The 19292-nt window shown below is 53.2% G+C and overlaps 7 protein-coding genes across 7 annotated transcripts; 2 read left to right on the forward strand and 5 right to left on the reverse strand.

The window, feature by feature from the left end:
• Positions 1–666: 666 nt before the first annotated feature.
• On the forward strand, positions 667–2400 carry BJX68DRAFT_133068 (pepsin-like aspartic protease). Its single transcript, XM_071036334.1, has 4 exons — positions 667–1386; positions 1433–1710; positions 1758–1982; positions 2031–2400. The coding sequence occupies exons 1-4, from the start codon at positions 1067–1069 to the stop codon at positions 2366–2368; spliced, it is 1161 nt and encodes a 386-aa protein (XP_070896722.1). The 5' UTR covers positions 667–1066; the 3' UTR covers positions 2369–2400.
• Positions 2401–3687: 1287 nt separating this feature from the next.
• On the reverse strand, positions 3688–6907 carry BJX68DRAFT_241969 (uncharacterized protein). The gene is made up of 3 exons (XM_071040915.1): positions 6651–6907; positions 6462–6596; positions 3688–6408 (listed from the first exon to the last, which is right to left on the reverse strand). The coding sequence occupies exons 1-3, from the start codon at positions 6701–6703 to the stop codon at positions 3732–3734; spliced, it is 2865 nt and encodes a 954-aa protein (XP_070896723.1). The 5' UTR covers positions 6704–6907; the 3' UTR covers positions 3688–3731.
• Positions 6908–8304: 1397 nt separating this feature from the next.
• BJX68DRAFT_133074 (uncharacterized protein) lies at positions 8305–10642 on the reverse strand. Its single transcript, XM_071036335.1, has 2 exons — positions 10401–10642; positions 8305–10322 (listed from the first exon to the last, which is right to left on the reverse strand). Exons 1-2 carry the CDS (start codon positions 10509–10511, stop codon positions 8316–8318), a joined length of 2118 nt encoding a protein of 705 aa, XP_070896724.1. The 5' UTR covers positions 10512–10642; the 3' UTR covers positions 8305–8315.
• Positions 10643–10758: 116 nt separating this feature from the next.
• On the reverse strand, positions 10759–13772 carry BJX68DRAFT_241971 (PalH/RIM21 family protein). The gene is made up of 2 exons (XM_071040916.1): positions 13305–13772; positions 10759–13201 (listed from the first exon to the last, which is right to left on the reverse strand). The coding sequence occupies exons 1-2, from the start codon at positions 13411–13413 to the stop codon at positions 11034–11036; spliced, it is 2277 nt and encodes a 758-aa protein (XP_070896725.1). The 5' UTR covers positions 13414–13772; the 3' UTR covers positions 10759–11033.
• A 152-nt stretch (positions 13773–13924) lies between these two features.
• BJX68DRAFT_241972 (DUF614 domain protein) lies at positions 13925–16066 on the reverse strand. Its single transcript, XM_071040917.1, has 2 exons — positions 14590–16066; positions 13925–14541 (listed from the first exon to the last, which is right to left on the reverse strand). Exons 1-2 carry the CDS (start codon positions 15323–15325, stop codon positions 14306–14308), a joined length of 972 nt encoding a protein of 323 aa, XP_070896726.1. The 5' UTR covers positions 15326–16066; the 3' UTR covers positions 13925–14305.
• Positions 16067–16855: 789 nt separating this feature from the next.
• On the reverse strand, positions 16856–17373 carry BJX68DRAFT_269119 (50S ribosomal protein L30e-like protein; the record flags this gene model as incomplete). Its single annotated transcript, XM_071046259.1, has 3 exons — positions 16856–17121; positions 17198–17293; positions 17349–17373. 3 exons carry the CDS (start codon positions 17371–17373, stop codon positions 16856–16858), a joined length of 387 nt encoding a protein of 128 aa, XP_070896727.1.
• A 595-nt stretch (positions 17374–17968) lies between these two features.
• Positions 17969–19255, forward strand: BJX68DRAFT_256771 (Hsp70 family protein; the record flags this gene model as incomplete). Its single annotated transcript, XM_071043229.1, has 1 exon — positions 17969–19255. One exon carries the CDS (start codon positions 17969–17971, stop codon positions 19253–19255), a length of 1287 nt encoding a protein of 428 aa, XP_070896728.1.
• Between the last annotated feature and the right edge of the window lie 37 nt (positions 19256–19292).

Raw genomic sequence — 19292 nt, forward strand, 5'->3', positions numbered from 1 at the left:
GCTCGTGATAGGGGACAATTATTAATTGCCAGCATAATTTGCAGTGTTGTCCATGGTCCCTGGTTACCGTCGTCTCTGGGAGTTTGGTTAGGCGAAGAGCACGAAGCAAATCGGACTGGGAAGCTGGTATTGACTACATCAGATTCAGCGGTGGAGGGTGAGTGTTGAAGTAACATCGTGAAGAAGCTTCTGGGCAGGATGAGACTGAATAGGAAGATGCAGAGGGCCTCAGGCTCATGTGACTTCCCGATAGGGCAAGGATGGCTCTCTCCGACTCTCTGGCATCCTTGCAGCCTGAAGTTTTCTCCTCAAAGTCCGTTTCATCCTCTGGTCGCTGCACTCTTGTCCGCATCCCTACTGGCTTGCAGCAGATCGATCTGTGCTATTGCCCCTGAGTTCAGTCTATCCGTCGCGTCGCGCACAATTTGCCGGCCGGGCATTTTCTGAGCTCTCCACATCTCGCCGAAACCCCCACCACAAAACACGAGCTCTAGATGGCGATCTTCCAGCAGGGTCAAATAAGAGCCCCGCATGGACCTTCGTCGGCAGTGGGCCCAACACTCCTAAAGCTTCCTTGGCCCCTTAAACAAGCACAACAAGCAATGTGCCTCGACTCCGCAGTCGCATCGCTGAAGCTTAGGCTTCGCTCCTCGTACCTGAACGAGCAAGGCTAACGCCGGGAAGACCGACAGGTATCCCTGAGATGGGCCAATGTGAAGGGTGATGTGTTACTTCTCAAGCAGGTGTAACCTCGTTTGAGTCTGATTCAGATAACGTGCTCGACCTTGCGCAAGATCTTCGCCTACGCATTCCCAGAACGGTCGACTTCGTGGCTACTAGTCGCTAATCTGCTCGAACCCGATTGACGTGGGACCTCGTTCGTCCCATGCAGATTGCGATGTTCCATTCATTGCTTGTCCGTTCCCTCTGAGGGGAACACAATTATAAAGCCGCCCCGTCTGCTCGTGGCCAGAGCAAGTGTGTTAGTCTCGTTTTCAGAACTGTGATCAGGAAATCAACCGCTCTCCTCAGCTCTCCCTTTCTGCTTTTGGTGGCCACAATCAGCATGGTTGTCTTCAGCAAGCTCGCGACAGCCGTCCTTGGTCTCGCTGCTGTCGCGAATGCGGCACCCACAGCCACTCCCCGCCAGGGCTTCACTGTCAACCAGCTCTCAAGACAGGCACCGAAGCGCAGAATCAACCTTCCGGGTATCTACGCCAATGCCTTGACCAAATACGGCGCCACCGTCCCTACCCATGTGCGCGATGCCGCAGTCCACGGCAGTGCTGTCACCACACCCGAGGCAGAGGACCTTGAGTATCTGACTCCTGTCAACGTCGGAGGAACAGTTTTGAATCTCGACTTTGACACTGGCTCTGCAGATCTGTAAGTTTTGTTCTCACTGAGACATGCGCAACACTAACATATTCAGATGGGTTTTCTCTGAAGAGCTCCCGTCGGCTCAACAGAGCGGCCACAGCGTCTACCATCCCTCCGATAACGCCACCAAGATGTCGGGCTACAGCTGGTCGATCTCATATGGCGACGGTAGTAATGCTAGAGGAGATGTATACAGGGACACCGTTAGTATTGGTGGTATCACCGCGCGAAGTCAAGCAGTTGAAGCTGCACAACACATTAGTCGGCAATTCCTGCAAGATCAGAACAATGACGGTCTTCTGGGCCTTGCTTTTAGCTCCATCAACACTGGTAAGTCTGACGATATCTGCCACCGAACTCTGTCTAACACTATCCAGTGTCTCCCAGAGCCCAGACCACCTGGTTCGATACTGTCAAGTCCCAGCTCGACGCTCCCCTGTATGCGGTGACCCTGAAGCACCAGGCTCCTGGATCCTACGATTTCGGCTTTATTGACCAGTCGAAATTCAAGGGTGACCTGACCTACACCCGCATTGACAGCTCCGAGGGATTCTGGATGTTCCCCGCCACTGCTGGCACTGCTCACTTCAACGCTATCGCTGGTACCTAGCCCCCTTAGCTCACACCAAGCCCTAGCTGACCAGATCTAGACACCGGCACAACCCTTATAATGATTGACAGCACCATTGCCGAGACATACTACTCGCAAGTCCGCGGTGCCCAGGAAAGCTACCTCTACGGTGGCTGGGTCTTCCCCTGCTCCGCTCACGTCCCGTCCTTTACCATCACAATCAATGGCTATGATGCTGTCGTCCCAGGCGACCACATCAACTACGCTCCGGTTGCCCAAGGCTCCAACACCTGCTTTGGTGGTATCCAGGGTAACCAGGGCCTGAGCTTTTCGATTCTGGGGGATGTCTTCCTCAAGAGCCAGTACGTTGTTTTCGATTCTCATGGACCGCGCCTGGGAATCGCGCCTCAGGCTTGAGTTTTTGTGTCGGAGCGGGAACTCTAAATTGACCATGACTCTGGGAGTCGGTCAATTCAATTTGTCAATCTTTCTTATACTGGTCATGCTTCTGACACGTCTTCTCGTAATTATCTGTCCCTACAAACTGTGGGAGTATCTTTTGTACCAAGTAGCACGTACTAAGCATAGTAAGTCTGCAAATTGCAGTCCCTAATGATTTACACAACCATTCCTTCATCGTAAACTTCTCCCTACTGATTCAGCCTAACGTAGTGCCACTTTCTACTCAAGGAGTGGCTCTATGTTGTATAGTCAGTACTTATGTGCATGGGGGAACTACTCAGTAAATACCAGAGATACATTTCGCAGTTATCGAACCAAGATGAACCCTGGGCGAGCTCTCCCCAGAATTCGCGATAGGGATAACAAGCATTTCAGGCCCCCTAATGGAATCCATACTTGACCCAACCCAATCGACCCTACCAATACCCCTGTCCTCTACCGGCAAAAGGCCCCTCCCTCACCATCAAGAAACAAGAAAGGTTCAAGTCTCAGCCCCATGCGCATGCTCCCGATGCCCACACGTACAAACCGCATACCCGTCACGATCCGCATACGAGTACTTGTAGTGGCAGCACGTGCACTGCGAGCCGTCGGCGTATCGCGCTGCGCACCGGTTCTTGTGGTCGCCGTTGCGGTGTAGGCGGGGTTCTGGAAGTGGTGTGGTGGTCATTTTGGGCGACTTGGGTAGGGCTGGATGGGATTGGAAGGCTTGAGGAGGGTGAGAGAGAAGCTTGGTTTGGCTTTTGGGTCTTGGGTTAGTTTTTATGTATAGTTAGAGGTGGATGGACGAGTAGTGGTGGCTTACCCTGCAAGGGTTCTGGGGGAGAATGGAGCGGCGCACTTTCAATGCGGGGGATAGAGATGGAATTGCGGGGTGATAGACTACGGAGTAGAGAGAGAAAGAGAGGAAGAACCATGAGAACGAGGAACGGTTGGTGCTTTATAGACTTTCGGGAATCAGCCTGATTCAGCCTAACGCAGCCTTGTCTTGGCGTGCATGAGGCTAAGGTGCGCAGTCTCGTTCTGCTCCGGACTCAGTAGGGATGAATTTGTCGGCGCTAATTTCTGGTATAAGTGTTGGCTTATGATTCATACCGAACTATCCTACAAGTATAGGTCTTCAAAGTGAGATTACACTGGCGGGGTTCTCCTAGGGAAGGCGCCGCTCGTCAACCTCCATAGGATCCGCGACTCGCTTCATGAGTCTCTATTTCACCATCATCATCTTTACCATCGTGGTCTTGTTTACGGACGGGGTATTTCAATCTAACTTCATTTTGGTCCGCTCGTTCAAGTCTTCTTTACAGTGCTTGCCTATCTAACCCTCCACCAAAGCCTGAATCCCAACGATAATGGTATCAGGGTAAGTGACTTCCCTCCCATTACTATCCAGGAAGATCTTTAACCCGACTGCTTTCTGATCATTGCCATCGCCATCGCCATCATGATCATGATTCACCTCCCCGGAATCGAACCGAATCACAGCTGTCGCTGAACCATCGCATGTTCCCCAACGGGGACTTTCTTCGCCAGTGACTGAAACGAATTGGAGACCTCTAAGTGGACCACAGCCACTGCCGCCGTCAGCGCTGCCGTCCACCCAAATCCGGCACGCCTCCAGCATCGCACCACCCTCGAGAACCCACTCCTCTCCACTATGATAATGCGTTGTTTTCCCGCGCTCAGCCTTATACTCCGAGCAACCCCCGTCCAGATGACACCAACACCATGGACCACCCTTATCACCTTCACTATCTGTCGGCGCGCTAAGCCTCGTCGGCCCGACACTCCCGATCGACCCATCCATATACTCGAAGACGAGACTTGTGACCGAAAACGGAAAATGCTGCGACGGGTGCGCGTAGTTCAGGCGGACTTTGTGCACGGGGAGCATCGTGCAGTCGAGCCATGCTGTGCACGCGTTCCGGGAGGGGTATGCGGTGCTTTGGCAGAGAGGGTGGGATGGTGGTTCGAAGGAGCCGTGGATGGGGCCTGCAGCAGCCCAGGTGCCTGGTGGTGGGGACGGTTCCCACCAGTGCGTGTGGCTGGGATTGGTTGCGTTTGTGTCTTGAGGCCCTGTTGGCGGTGGTAGCTCTGGTGGTGTTATGTTCGCTTCTAGGGGAGTTGAAAACATCCCAGCAAGGCACTCCAATCTAGCCTTTGGACTTCCGCGATCCGTCCAGTGGCAGTATATCCCACTGAGGGTCTTCTCTCCGGTAGAAGCATACACAGTCTCACCGGACTCATCAGGCCGACACGATCCCAGGACAAGTTGTCGGTTGTAGCTCGTAATGACACGAACACCAACCGTGATATGCGAGACAACGACAGCCACCGCCACAATCCGCTCCCCACCAGCGCCATCGATCGAAAGTGATTTCATCGTCAGCGGCCGCGGGCCAATCGACTTGGGCGGCTTGTTCGAGTACCGGATCTCAAACGCGCCGAAGTGCACATCGCCGGCGAATTCCGTAATTTCGGACAGTTCGGCGTCGTCCCAGCCAAACAAGAGGGGTTCCATTGGCGCGAGGTCGAGTTTGAGGTCCGATGTCCAGTACCCGAATTTCTCCGGGGAGAGAGAGAGCCATGGTGGTGGGAGGGTGATACCTTTCCAGAGCCGCGAAGTAATCTCGGTATCGGCCTCTTGCGTGTACCCTTGGTTTTGCGCGAGTTCCATGGCTAGTGGCGGGCTTTCCGGTACAAATGGCGATACTTGGAGTAGTGAAAGTCCTGAGATAACGCCGGCTTCAGGCAACCAATGCGCGAGCAGGCCGGCTAGCAGATGATTGCCCTCCACATGGATCAGCCTGAGATCTCCGTCTCCGGGGCTCTGACCAAGCTGAACGGGCTTTCCTTGCATGGAGAGAACCTGTAGTCCGACGACTTTTCTCTCAGAGTCTGGCGAAGTAGGGTCGCTGCGTGAGGTCACGACGAACCCCCTTATCCAGCCATTGCTGAGGATTTTGACCTCGTCGCGTTTCGCAAAGTGTTTACGGCTCCCGATGGTCTCTTCTGCTTCTATTTCCCCGTCTTTCTCTGGATTGTTAATGAATCGAAATCCAAAGCCAGACAAGGCACCCTCATTCGACCAATAGACAAGCAAAGCGGAAGCACGTTTAATATCTGACAGGTTTTTCAGTAGCGGAAGAACCGAAGACTCGCTTCCGGCTTGCATAGAGGTAAGCTGTCGCATTGGCGTCGACGCCGCATTCGCGAGTAAGGACCCTTTCGACCGCGCGCGATCCGCATTGATCGTCGCCTTCCTGGTCGCGTAGGGCTGGACAAACTCCTCGCAGACACCCCAGATTCGTCGGCGGTTGACTAGCCCGCGGATCTGGAGCGGGCTGCTGGGGTCGCTACGTTCGAGGAGGTCTGCGTAGCACTTGGCCCAATCGGGCTCTTCCTCTTGATTTTCGTCACAGTGAGCAGGAACAGGGTCAGGCAAGTCGAATAGCCAGGGCATGTCGCGGCGAATCTTGCGCTTCCAGAACCCGGTACTCAGTTCGAGTCGCGCGACAGCCGAGCTCGCAACCTGAAGACACTTCATAGACGCCAGCGGTAATTGACCGACGATGGTGAGCAGCAGCTCTACGGGTAATCGGGCGAAGGGGTCTTGTTGCGTTTTGTTGCTAGCTCCACGGCTCTTACCTTTCTTGACTGTATCGGCATCCCTCAACAACGGCAGATGCTCATAATACTCCTGCAACAGCGGAATCTCCAGCGGATCCATGACAAAAGCCTCCTCGCCCCTTTTTGCCGCCCAGTACTGTTCATCGGTGTCAACCCCATACGGAAGGACGTCTCGACTGGCCAGACACTGGAAGGAACTCTGGTTTGCAAAGGTCATCCACGTAAGGTACAGGGCTTCTTCGTCAATGGAGTCTTCTCTCGCATTTGGCGGGATCTGGTTGTGAGGCGAGAGACACGCCTCTAGGATGCGGTAGCATTTTGTGTGGAAAGGGATTGCGTATGGGTGCTCGTTGCCCCAGTCGTACCTGTCGAGACAGCGTCAGTCTCGCATGTTGGGTTTGGAAAATGTGCTACATACCCGCGCAAACTCAGTTGCCCATCATGGTGATTATCCAAACCCATCTGGTTCCCTGTCGGAAAATTAGGGTGGTCGCTCGGCTCGACGTCGAAGAATCCAGAGTCGTCATAACGAGCGGGACCGGTGATGAACACTCTGATGGACGCTTAGCAGAATCCCATGACCAGGTTATCTAGACTCAGTACTTACTTATTTATAGAAGTCGCCTCGTTATTCTCGCAGATGAGCCGCACATCATTCATCCAGAGGACATCCCTGACGCTGAGGATCGATCGGTCGTATTCGTATTCGTCGTCTTCTTCGGCTGCGTCGTCGTCGTTCTCGTCGTCTTCTTCGGCTGTGTTGTTGTCGTATTCGTCGTCCTCTTCGGCTGTGTTGTTGTCGTTCTCGTCATCTTCTTCGTCTGTGTTGTTGTAGTTCTCATCGTCTTCTTCGGCTGTGTTGTTGTCATTCTCATCGTCTTCTTCGGCTGTGTTGTTGTCATTCTCATCGTCTTCTTCGGCTGTGTTGTTGTCGTTCTCATCGTCTTCTTCGGCTGTGTTGTTGTTGTCTTCGTCGTCCCATATTGGTTGCGATACGGGGGTCCCGCAGATTGCACAGTAATTGTCGTGCCCTCCCATTGTGAGATGGTTTAATGTGTCCGTCCAATGTGTTCAGTATGAGGAGAGTTGAGACGAGGTACATATGGCGGATGGCGTGGAGGTCATCGAGTATAAGTAGGGGGCCGTCTCCAGGCTCCAGCTGCAGGCTGCAGGCCTCCAACTGACGGGTGGGGAGGGAGCCTGCTTTGTTGGAGATCATCCTCCCTAATAATCAACACAGCATCACTATCCAGTACACCTCCGTAGAGGCAAGAGAAGAAGAAAAAGAGGCCAGAGAAAGACGGAGGGGAATGTCCATATATCTACGCCAATCATTTGGAAATCTCGGACTGCTTCTGGTTTGTCTGGGTACTCACGAGTTGTCCACCATATGCACGCAAACAAGCACCCTCGAGCAAACGGGCGTTGATACAAACTATAAATTATAGTAAAATTAGACCAGGTCCTAAAATTAACCATGTCGTGACCTGAAGTGAAATCCTCCCTAGGCAATCTACGTTGCTGCCAGATTGTGTAGTGGAGAATGTCTGTCATTGATTGACCCATGGGCATCACAACCCACGCCTTTAGCGACCAAAAAAAAAAGCCCAAATAAACCAATGGAAGTCCCGCTTATATACTAGTACAAACTTCCCTATGCACCTACCAAAGAGAAAAAAAAGAAGAATATGGCCAATAAGAGGGTGACCCTTCGAAGCCCCTGTATATGCGCCCACGTCCTGCGTTGCACCTGCACCAGCTGCAGTCGATATGATAGCACAATAACTTGCCAGACCGACCAAGCAATCATGCAAGCGAAACAAATCACCGAATGTTGCGCCTGGCCTGCCATGCCCTGGCCTGCACCTTTTGGCTAATCGAAAGAGCAAAAGCGAGAGAAATGAGAGTACGGATATAATTCAAGCGCGGTATGAGGTGTCTTGTATGTTGCATATATGTATAGATATTTGATTCCATGTACGTTGTATGTATGCCGCTCTCGTAGAGACGAAGCGGGGACCGGGAATGTGAGATATGATGTGCAGAGAAGACCGATAAGGGATATGAGAGGAGAGAAGATGAGAAGATGAAATGTCGACAATGGGTATCTAATTTTGAGATGAAACGCGCAAAGATGCGTATACCGCGTATATGGCGTGCTGATATGTTCGTTGTGGAGTTGGGAGTCGCAGGACTAGCCTTGCCGTTCCCAGAGGCGAGTGCAACGAAAGAGAGTAGCGAATCCCCGTGAAGGCAAGCAGCTGTCTCAGGGTTACAGCTCCTGCGAATCTAACCCCCAAATCTCCCACCGTTTAAGCACATCCCACCCGGCCCGCTGAACTTTCCGCCGTAACGAGCGCTGCGACGGTCCACCCATCATACACTCCTCGAAAGTCTGCGCGGGCACAACAGCGACCTCCTCCCTCGTACGTTTTCCAAGTGACGAAGGCGGCACGGGGCCATTTGTGCTTCGTTTTGGTAGAGAGTGCGGTGGGAGTTGGTTCGGCGAGTTGGCCTGAGGATTGCAATTAAAAGGTCCAGGACCGGAGACGGGACTCGGGAACGCGGTTGATATCCCGTTTGTAGTTTCGTGCTCGGAGTCGTGGTAGGTCTGCGGACTCTGGTCTTGGCTCGCGGCGCGAGACGCATCGGGCGTTTGGGACTGCACGCCGCCTTGTGTCGTGTTTGCATTCACGGGGACTGTGTAAAATTCGCCCAGGAGGAAGCCCTTGCGGCCGAAGCCGAGGACCTTGAGGCGGCGGAAGACCTGTTGGTCCGCGAGCGATTCGCCGAGTTTCTCCTGCAGGATTTCGTCATCGAGCTCGACCATTTCCGCGAGTGAGCGGACGCCGAGATCGTTGATCTTTGAAGGGGGCGGGGCTGGTTTCTTGTTCGGTCTTGCGCTGGGGTCGTCGGCGCCGGGGCTTACCGGTGCGGGGCCTGTTGGGATGAGAAGGCGGAGTGCTTGAAGATTGCGGAGGAAAGGGAGAAGAAGGCCGAGGGTATCCATTGAGGAAAATTCGGCGGCGAAGGCGAGTTGTTCGAGTTGGGGGCTTGCATGGACGAGGCGGGCGATGATTGTAGAGGAGAGGGGCCAGCGCGCGGGGAGGAGGAGGTGGCGGAGGGTTGCGGCGTGGTTGAGGATGATGCTGTTAAGGGAGGCTTCGCGGATTCGGGCTTGGAGACTGGGTGCGTTGGATGGTGAGTCGGTGGAAGTAGGTGTTGTGAGGTCCTGGCAGGTGCCTGACCCTGTATGGTCGGATGCTGGTGGTGTAAGGGTTGTAGGAGGTTGCGGTTCTCGGGGTGAGTTGATAAAATCGGTGGCGCTTGTTGTGCTGACCAGATATAGACGCTCGAGCCCGGTAAAGCTAGAAAAAAACTCGCTTTGCCGCTGGTTATACACATTCACTCTCATACTCTTGAGCCGCGGTATGTGAGTAGGCGTAACAGGCCAGCTGCTGTCGACAAAGGTGTTGAGGGCGGCAGGATCCACCCGGTTCTCATTGAGCATCGTAATCTCCTCCACCGTGCTGATGTCAAACGCAATGTTGAAATCCTCGCTGTGTCGAGCGTACATATTCGCCATGCCGAACTTCTTGACCGTCAGGGGCTGCTTTGCCGTTATGCATTTGCGAAAGTAGTCGTGCAGCATCACACTGGGCTCCTGCATATTCCTCATCCGCGGCGACCAGTGCATCAGCAGCTCCCTCAGCTTCTTCGCCTTCCAGACCAGCGTCGAAATATCATCCGGATAGCAAAGCGGGTCAATATCCGTAATCTTCAAGTATCGCAAATGCGGCATAGCCGGGATAACGGTGGTCGGACGCGGATGGCGACTCGATGGGAACCGGATCGTCAGCGCGGTCAGTTTGGGCAATTGCGCGAGTCCTAGGTACACCGTCTCGAGCATCTTGGTGCTCAGCTCCCACCGGAAGCTCTCAAGGTCCTGCATTCGGTCCACAGCTGCCCGCACCGTGATATTCAGCATCATCGAGGAGTCAGGGACCCGTCCGACGCGCGCGTGCTCTTCGAGCTCCTGCTCCCGCCAGTCACCCCGCAAAGCCAGCGACCGGACTAACCCGGCGTACGGTCGCGTGATGACGGCATTTAGCCCCATTGTAAAGGGGCTGGCGCTGCCCATACCCTCGGGTTGGTCGCCGCGATACCGGATTTTATCGTAGGAGGTCAGGGTGAGGTTTCGGTAGAGTTGGGGGAGGGCCATGTAGTTGAGGACGCGGCATGTTCGGCAGAGGCGGGCGAGATCACCGGAGTCGTCCAGCTATAGAAAAAATGTCAGTTGCACTCATCTCTCGGAAATGGAAAAATTTCAGGTGCAAGAGATCGAGAGAAGGCGTACGCAAGCGACAATCTGCGCGATCAGATTCAGCGGCAGAACCAGCATCGATGCGCCCTGCGGCCGGTCAATGGCGATGCTGGCGTTGAACATGTTCGAATTTACGGCGGCCATGATGCGACGCCCAGCGACTATGGGGGAACAGCATCGACCAGAGAGGGGATATCAGGGGCGCGAGGAGGGACAGGCATCGATGGATGACGAGGAGCCTGAAAGAAGTGTGGAGCGGCCTGAGGTGAAGAAGTTGGGGGAGTTTTTTTGGTGGACGGAGCCCACAGCTTCCGAGCCTCGACTTATGACACCTGCACTTATGCCGCTTCGGGCCATTGGGGCGTTACACCAGCTGGATTTCACGAAGAAATAAATATGTATATATAGAATTATCGCGCTTATACTATGAGATCCATCTCCAGGGTATCTTGGTACATCAACACCGTCCGTCCCCCCCTCGCCCAGTAAATACGAAAGTGTAGATCAAGCCAAGTCACAGATGCTGAGACCAGCGCTCGGTCCTTGAATCTGAAATTGCAAACGAAAGTCCAGACTCCCACTGCGCTGTAGGTGGAAAGCCGCCGTTACTCCCCGCTAAATCCAAACCGAATACAAGAAAGAAAAGAAAGAGGATAGTAGTCGCCGCTATCGTTGAGACCGCCGTTCTTCGCTACCGGAGCCGGTCTCAGGCTCATTGTGTTGCTGCCCGTCTTGGCTGTCCGAGCGCACCTCCGGTAATGGCTGCAGTCCCGGGCGATCGTCCCCATGGTTGGGTGAAGACGGACACATCGGGTTCTCGGGCTGTGTAGTCTGCCGGCCGGAGGAATTGCTCTCAGGGACAAGGGCTGCTGCTTCTGGGTCATAGCGTAACTCATAGTCCATAGAACTAAAAGAACCCTCTACATCAGCAGCAGTCCAAGGGGCTGCGCTTTGAACTTGCGGCGATATCACTCGCATTCGTGGGTCATGCGGTCGCGATGCAACCCTCCGACTGGAAGACCGATGGAGGAGACTAGAGTCTGTAAACCACTGCGGAGACCATGTATGTTGGCCGCGACGCCGAGCCGGGATGACAGTGACTGGCAATGGGTCGGTACCACTCTGTCTCCGAGATCCAGGGTTTAGATGATGGAAAGAAAAGAAGTCTGTCCGCCGAGAGGCGTGCGGTGACTCCTCGCCATGTTCTCCTTGCGGCTCGTGTTGCTCAGGTGCAGGGTACCCTTCTTCCTCTGCCTGCGCCGAGGCGACTTCTCTGGGTAAAGCGGCGTGTCTTCGTTTGAATGGGTTCAGAATATTGCGCCATCGCGGGTCCACATTCACGATCTGAGGCGAATGCTCCCTGCCCGGATCGTTGGGAGGATTGTGCATTGGCAGCCCAGGCTGTTGACTGTCGACCACATAGTCCTTCTCTTCATCGACATTCGAGGCTTCGTCCTCTTCTTCCATGAATGGCATGGCAACCGGCGGTGTAGGGCTTGAAACAGGGTAGTAATGCACATTGTAGACGGTACTGGCCGCGCTGGTCGTATCTGCTCGACTGACGGGAGTGACGGCTACTGGCGGTGGTGTCGGCCTCGCAGATATCCGCCGACGCGACTTTGTAGCAGCCGCAGCGTTTTGGCCTTCACGTTGAGCTGGTGCGCCGCGACCACCTCGCGGGCGCAAAGGCCTGTGCGCGAGACCCATCATTCCTCCCCAAGCCGAAGACATGCCAGTCCCTCCGCCGCGATCACCCCCGGGGAAGTGGTGGCGAGGCCAATCAACCTCTTCGGAAGGCGTGACCTCTAGCATTTCATCGCCGTCGAAAACTTCTCTTCCAAGAATTCCGTCTTTTCGTTCGTCCCGTTCCAGCGCCTCAATGCGTTCCACCCACTCCCAAACAACAACACTGGCGGCCGCGGAGCCTACCCACCTAATATATGTACCCCAGCCGGCTATTTCCGGTTTCGCAATATCCAAAACAAAGAAGACAACGGGTATAAGAACTGCACATAGCGATAAGAGTGCGACGAGGCAGATATTCCTCATCTTCGGGTGAAAGAAGGCGAATCGATGTTTCGACAAGGAGTAAAAGATAACCCATGCAGCGTAGAGAAGGTTGAGGGCGAGTTCAAATAAGTAACTGAGAGCAGGAATGGCATCTTCGTAAAGTCGTGGTCGCGTGGTGTTCGTCTTGACCAGGAATTTGTCTAGAATCGCAAAAATAGTATCGAGCACGATCAGGGCGAAGCCTGCCCATTTGATCATTATTTTCTCTTTATGCCGCGGAAATAAGCGAATCAGGGTCTGCACCTGAGCTAGCCATAAGAAGGTACTAGAGATGATCCGGACAACTTTGATCTCGGTGCCATCAATAACCTCCGATGTCAGCGCCTCGGCGTCGGAATAGCCGTGATCATACTGCCTCTCAGCCACGCGGAAGGAATCAGCAGTCGCGATCGTGAGCGATATCGCGACCAGAAGCGCCGCAACCTTTTGCAGCCACGGACGACCGCCGACTCCGACAACGGAGGAATTGTTGCTGTACGACCCGCTGACCATCCCATGTCGACCCAAAAAGTTGGCACCGCCGCCGGGCCCACCGACATAAAATGTTCGCGGCGTGATGAGTAGGATAATGACGAGTAGATAGCTGACGACGGTGGCACAGCCCATGGCATATAATTGCGGGGTCACCGACGCGTAAAAGGGGTCGCGAATATCGAGCGCAGCACCGGCATGTTCTGTCGTCGTCGGCGTACTCGTGCACATGGGGTCAAAGACGGCATTTTCGTCGAGGGATATTGAGTAGGTACGATTGATATACACATAGCCTGTAGGCAGCCACCGAGTCAGTTAAAAGATTCTGGGATTGGGCAAGCTCGCGCCGCGCAACTAGCGTGGGAAATGAGGGTGATAGATTCGTCGAAAACGTACCATCACTAGGAAGTAAGAACGGAGTACAGCCTGGTACATATGTTCTGGTGGTCGTGCTTGTCGGTCGGGCCCATATTTGGCGGGGAGCAAGGCGGCCGTCATTCTCCATGGCGATACTGAAACTCACGTCACGTCGCAACCAAAGCAGCTCAAACACACCAGGAGACAATCCGTGTTGAAGACATTAATGCTCCACGAGGCACCTTTTATACCATTTCCTTTAGACCACCATGGCTGCACCAAGTCCGGTCGCGAGAGAAAGGAGCGGTCGGTCCGATCAGACGGTCGGGGCTGTCAATGGCGATGAGAGTCAGACACGGCGTCAGGATCGAGCGAGAGGATAGATGATGCGGAGATAAGCGATGGAATCGAAAATGCGGAACGAGGGTAATCGGAGGCGAGTTCGAGGCGTACAGGTTACATGCGCAGGAGTTGCCGTGGGTCAGAGTTGCGAGGGCAGGAGATCTGGTCTGGGGTCGAGGAGCGAAAGAAGCCTTTCTGGAGTCGCGCCACAGCAGGCCCAGAGTCTCGGCCTCACTTCACCGCCTGCCAGGGCGCTGGAATCTCGATCCATCTTCAACGATTCAGTTTCTCCTTGATTGCTCCTCGCGAGATGGAAAGCGGCATTTACTGTACAGGTTCTGAATTTCTAATGGAGTTACGCATGGCCGCGGTGGAAGTACAAGAATGCGGCCCTGACCACTCATTGGAATAAGTTCTTAAAAGTATCACACAGCACACACGGCCACCCCGAATCAGCCGGAGAAGCGAGAAAAGAGATAAAATAATAGAGTTCGATGACAGCTCAAGCTCTAGGTTCGCATCAGGCATGTCGTACAAGGCACGGGAGATACTCATGAGATCAGTTCGCAAAAGATCAGGGAAAACTTCACAGAAAATGCAATCGAGTCAGGGGGGTATCCAGCATCATCATTAATCGCTCATCAGAAAGGGAAATGGTTCGTTATTCATTGGCAGGCGCAAGAACTCGGTCGCCTTTGTTACCTCTGGAGTGGGCCGTACGACATTGGGACTGGTGCGAGGTACGGAGATACCAGCGCAGCTCCGGAGGCTCTAGCAGCCTTTGCGCGCTCTTCCTCTCGCTTCCTGATCTCCTTTTCATCTTGGATGAGGGTACAGCACGTGCAGCAGGTCGCTCGAACACAGTCTGACGCGATACTACCTTGGATGGCGTATGCTCTTCGAATCCGAGTGTGCTGGATGGTTGCCAAAAGCCCTGCGAGTATTAGTTTCTGAAGAAGATCTCTTGATGATGAGTGCTCACATTGACAGCCACATAACAGAGCCATGGCAGTGCAGGATCCGTTACAGGCTTCATACCCGAGCATATTCGTCGGATCTTCCTTTTTCGATCTCATCGATAGGCGATGCTGGGTCTTTCCATACAGAATACACGGGCACACAAGACCTAGACAGCAAGTTCCTATGCTTGAGGAACAATCACATAACCCATGGGTCCATCCCCCACCTCGTATTTCCTGGTTTGGATGTGATATTTGCCCCGGTCGATGATACGTTGCAAGGTCATTCCCTGTCGGCACTTGAGGCACAGGTGTGGTGGCTGGGGGAGGGAAGTACGGGATCTTTGGTGACTGTAGGGGATTCGCGTCGGGCACGATTGATAATTTATGCTGGCTATTCTCGTGGTCTTGAGCGCTGCCATGAGTGCTATAGTCTATTTTCGCTGGTAGAGGCCCCGGCGAGTTCGGAAGCCTTGTCGCAGGCTGCTGAGGCACTGGTTCGGCAAAGGGGGCATAGTTGGCAGGGTGTTGCTGCAGATCCGGGGCATAAACATTGCTCGGGTTTTGTGGAAGATGCTGTGCCTTTTCGATATCGACTGGGGGTGGGCGATGGGTCGACCAGGTACTCCTCGCGGTTGGAGGAGACGGCAGCCGGGATCCTGGTTGACTCGGAGGACTCAATTCAACTGGTGTCTGTACAAATGAGTATCGCTGATTGACCCCAATACCAGAGGTATCTAAACGCAATCGTGGATTCATTTTGATCACAGCGCCAAACTCATGCGACCAGCACAAGAAATGGCAGTCTCCGTCGCAGTGGCAGACTCTCTTGGTGTAGTATGTCGATCAATATATACCTAGAGGCTGGATCTATAGCGGAGCAGCGAAGACTCTGTCGTTGCAGTTGAGGAACACGGGGAAAAGAGAGAAGAAAAGCCAACCCTCAAAAGTTGAAACCCAGCGACAGATAACTGTCAGAACCTCACTGCCATCCTGCGGGGGGCCGATCAGTGCTCGAATCCAAATCACAGCGCACGGAGACTGAGAGTTTGTGGCTCGACCGTCGGAAGATCGTCGCTCTGGAACTAGCCTGCAGGATCGCGAGCGCATTTCACACAGCGGGCGATCGTGGTTGGTTTGGCGCCCGGTGAGAGGGCTGATAGTCTCGTTTCTCATCACATAGCACCGCCCTGTCACATCACACCCCAAGCGCCCAGAGCGCCCTTCTTTGTTCTGATCGGCCCGGTCCACGAACCGCTGGCGGCGGTGTTTGGTCTCTCGAAACGGGGCACTGCCACAGTCCAGAAATAGCTTGTTTCGCTTGACGATTTGGCGCTCGGCTTGGGTTTTGTTGTCTGACACTGGATGCTTCTTCGGAGGCGCTGGGGGCAAAGTCGGGTGATGTAATTTGGGGTGAGTTCGAGGAGGGTAAGCGCGGCATCACGGGCGTGTCAATAAGATCATCGATCCTTCTCAGTAAACTAGTTCTGCATCTTTTGATACTCCTGCATCATTATATATTCCACTCGATACTATTCAGCAATGTAGATTGTTAAGGGGAAAGCCTCAGGATAAAATTCTCTTGTATTCAGGATTTAGTCTCGCTACTTCAATACCTTATATAGACCTCTATTCACAAACGGACGTCGTTTACATACAGACGTGAGCCGACAAGGATCATCGGTGTGTCCCCGCGTAGATGCCACCTCAAACGAGGTAGACGCGAATCTCCGAGACTATTCAAGCGCGCGACAAAGGAGCCTTGGGCTCATGGTCTGCGGAACAACCTCACCGTTCTTCAAAAACTTCGTCGGCACCACTGATCTTCTTCATATGATCAGCTGTATCGCCATGGGCTAGCCTATTGAAGGTCATTACTTCGTGTACCTGTTATATTCCGCCTGCATTACTTATACAGGTTTTCTGAAACCAGCTCATGTTGGCAAAGCTTACATTCACAACAAATTCTTGTGGAAAACTTGCGAACTCTCTTATTAGGTTCCAGCTTTCTAATAAGTATGTAACAAGGATTAGATGCGAATAGAATCTTGGTGAAGCTGTTTGGGAATCAATAGATCTATCCCATTATGAAGCTATACGGAGTAGTTCGGCTTCCTGTCCTAGATACCAGATGAAAAAGCAAATGTCTTTGAGTAACCAAGCACACAACTCCGGGGGAAAAAAAAGCAAGTCTTCGCAGCCAGATCATAAACATGGTAAATCAAGTCACATAAATGGTTGTCGTCACCGACCCTTTCCCACCAAACGCCATCGTCAAAGGAAAACTCCTCAAGGGCCCCAAAGCTTTTCAATCTTCTGTCGAAGCTGCTTAATCTGCGGAGCCAGCGGGCTCACGTCGCTGGCGTTGATGCTGGCAGCTATTGTACCATTTTCCACGCCACACGCGGTACCTAGAGCATTCTTGCTCGGTACCCAGACGTAGGGTACGTCTTCGCCGATGCAGTAGTCGGGGACGTCGGCCGCCAGCACGAGGGGATCGGTGTCGGCCGCCACCACAACCAGCTGGGACTGGCCGTTTTTGACGGATTTTGTTGCTGGAGAAGACTCTGGTTAGCACGCGTTTATCTCGTTGTTCTCTTGCGAGGGTATGTTGTTGAGTCGATGACCTACCTTCCTTGTATCCCTTTTTGACAAGTTTGAGGGCGGAGGCTTGCTTGAGGAGGTCGAGTATTTCCTGGGTAAGTGCCTCGTCGGCACGGGGAAAGACTGTACATAGTAAGTTGTCAGTTGTGCTATCCGTAAGCGCAGGGGGCGATCTTACTGAGATCTTCAGATGGAATTGCCATGTTGCAAGATAGATGATGATGATGGCTAGACGTTGGAGGATCTCCGCCAGAAGGAAGAGAGTCCCTCCCTTAAGAGGGAGCATCTAACTTTTTTTGTTAAAAACTTTGGATGGTCCAAGTCCGCACCCTTGCAACGAAGAGCTTATGATCACGTGTGGAAGCTTTCCCCATGGGCCAAGACTTGTTTCAGCAACACTTTGGACGGCTCCACGGTTTGGTTCCACGCTCCATCCACAACTCTTTTGGAGAAGGGACTTGCATCTTGCAGTCCACTGTTATTGTGAGAATCGTCATATTGCTATCCGTTTCCGAGGTTACAAGCATTTAGAGTAAGACAAACGATCGTCGCCGGTGTCTTCCATCAATATATATCCGAGGACGTCCTCCGTATCTGGCGATCAACACACGCGTTGACACTGTCTCAAACAAGGTTTACTTATATGAACTACTAGCGTGCACTCCGGTTGGATGACCATACTGCCTAGGTACTGTTGCCTAATTCTTTGACTGTAGATTGTGGCGGTGCTAACTCGATAAAACAGTTCGCTTCCCAAAAACACCCACGCCGTTCCAAAAACGATAATCCTGTTCCATGATGGGCGACGAAAACCGGCCGGGTATTATCGGGATCGACTTTGGTGGGATATCATCTTCAGCAGTCTTTGCCATCGACAATGGCCAAAATCTCAATCTGAAAGTTCTTGACCAGTGGCCAAAGGCTACACCACGGTTTCTCAAGCAAGTTCCAGGAAATGCCGAGATTGAGTCCATCGTGTACCGTGACCAAAGATTCAAGGTAGTTGGTTGGTCCGAGGACGAAAATGAAGTGATCACGCCACAAGGCGGGATAAAGCCAGGCTTATATGCTTTCAGAGACTTCAAATCGGAGCTCTTTCCGCCGGAAGACTATCCTGAAGAACTCAAAGCAGCCATTAAAGTGCCTGGAACGACTGCAGAGGATATTTCCGTGGACTATCTAAGCCACCTTCGACGGAGCGTACTGCACCAGGTCCAAGGTCAACTCGAAAGGTCGGGGACGGCACAAGGCAACCTTCAGATCGTAATGACAACCCCAAGCTTCTGGAACGACGAGGCGAAGGCAAGCTTCCGCGAAATTGCCACAAGCGCTGGCTTCGCAGCGAAACCGGACGAAAAGTTTGATTTGATCTCTGGCCTTGAAGCTGCCATATGCCATGCCGAGTTCATGCAGCCCGCTGCATTTTCGGTGGGTGAAACATTCCTCGTTGTGGATTGCGGTGGAAATTTTGTTGAAGCAGCCGCCTTTGAAGTCAAAGCAAAGAATCCAGTCAGATTTGAAAAACGAACCAAAGTTTCGGCATCTTCATGCGGATCCGCCGAGGTAACTCGCCGCTTCCTAAACCTTATGAATGACAAAATCGCCAGAACGGGCGTTTCGCCCTTGAAAATACGGATAAAACGCGGAATGCGCCATCGGTGCAGAAAACAGTTCGAGAAAGAGGTCCTTCTCGGCATGGGTAGTGTGACTTTCCAACCTCCTTCCGAAGACCTCAGCGGCTTTTGGGTGGCGGATGTAGGGGTGGAGATTGAGTGTCCCGAGGCAGACCTTACTGAAGGGTACATGAGCTTCAGCGAGGACGAGGTATATTCTTGTTTCGATTTCGCTGTCGAACGGACACTCGAGTTGGTAAAGGAGCAGATTGCCGCTGTTCAGGTACAGGGTCTACAACTGCAAGGCTGCCTTCTGGTCGGAGGATTCAATAAATGCGTTTATTACTCTGACAGAGTTCAGACCGGTATCGCGGCCCTTGGCCTTAGGACTATTCAATCTGATCATGATCCTCTGGCTTTCGCAAAAGGCTCCGTTCTGGCTGGCCTCAACGATAGCTTTGCACACATTTGAGTGGCGCGCGACTAACTGGGTACTCGCCTCTACCCTC

The sequence above is a fragment of the Aspergillus pseudodeflectus genome, assembly GCF_044049435.1.
Source record: "Aspergillus pseudodeflectus strain CBS 756.74 chromosome Unknown BJX68scaffold_36, whole genome shotgun sequence".
In the NCBI taxonomy this organism is placed as follows: Eukaryota; Fungi; Ascomycota; class Eurotiomycetes; order Eurotiales; family Aspergillaceae; genus Aspergillus; species Aspergillus pseudodeflectus.

Coding starts and splice junctions, on each gene's coding strand:
- BJX68DRAFT_241969 (XM_071040915.1), bottom strand. CDS start 6,703: ATGAATGATGTGCGGCTCATCTGCGAGAATAACGAGGCGACTTCTATA. Junction 6,597..6,650: donor GAGGCGACTTCTATAAATAA/GTAAGTACTGAG, acceptor AGCGTCCATCAG/AGTGTTCATCACCGGTCCCG. Junction 6,409..6,461: donor GGGCAACTGAGTTTGCGCGG/GTATGTAGCACA, acceptor CTGTCTCGACAG/GTACGACTGGGGCAACGAGC.
- BJX68DRAFT_241972 (XM_071040917.1), bottom strand. CDS start 15,325: ATGAATCCACGATTGCGTTTAGATACCTCTGGTATTGGGGTCAATCAG. Junction 14,542..14,589: donor TCTGTTATGTGGCTGTCAAT/GTGAGCACTCAT, acceptor TAATACTCGCAG/GGCTTTTGGCAACCATCCAG.
- BJX68DRAFT_133068 (XM_071036334.1), top strand. CDS start 1,067: ATGGTTGTCTTCAGCAAGCTCGCGACAGCCGTCCTTGGTCTCGCTGCT. Junction 1,387..1,432: donor GACACTGGCTCTGCAGATCT/GTAAGTTTTGTT, acceptor TAACATATTCAG/ATGGGTTTTCTCTGAAGAGC. Junction 1,983..2,030: donor TCACTTCAACGCTATCGCTG/GTACCTAGCCCC, acceptor GACCAGATCTAG/ACACCGGCACAACCCTTATA.
- BJX68DRAFT_241971 (XM_071040916.1), bottom strand. CDS start 13,413: ATGGAGAATGACGGCCGCCTTGCTCCCCGCCAAATATGGGCCCGACCG. Junction 13,202..13,304: donor GTTCTTACTTCCTAGTGATG/GTACGTTTTCGA, acceptor GGCTGCCTACAG/GCTATGTGTATATCAATCGT.
- BJX68DRAFT_133074 (XM_071036335.1), bottom strand. CDS start 10,511: ATGGCCGCCGTAAATTCGAACATGTTCAACGCCAGCATCGCCATTGAC. Junction 10,323..10,400: donor TCGCGCAGATTGTCGCTTGC/GTACGCCTTCTC, acceptor TTTTTTCTATAG/CTGGACGACTCCGGTGATCT.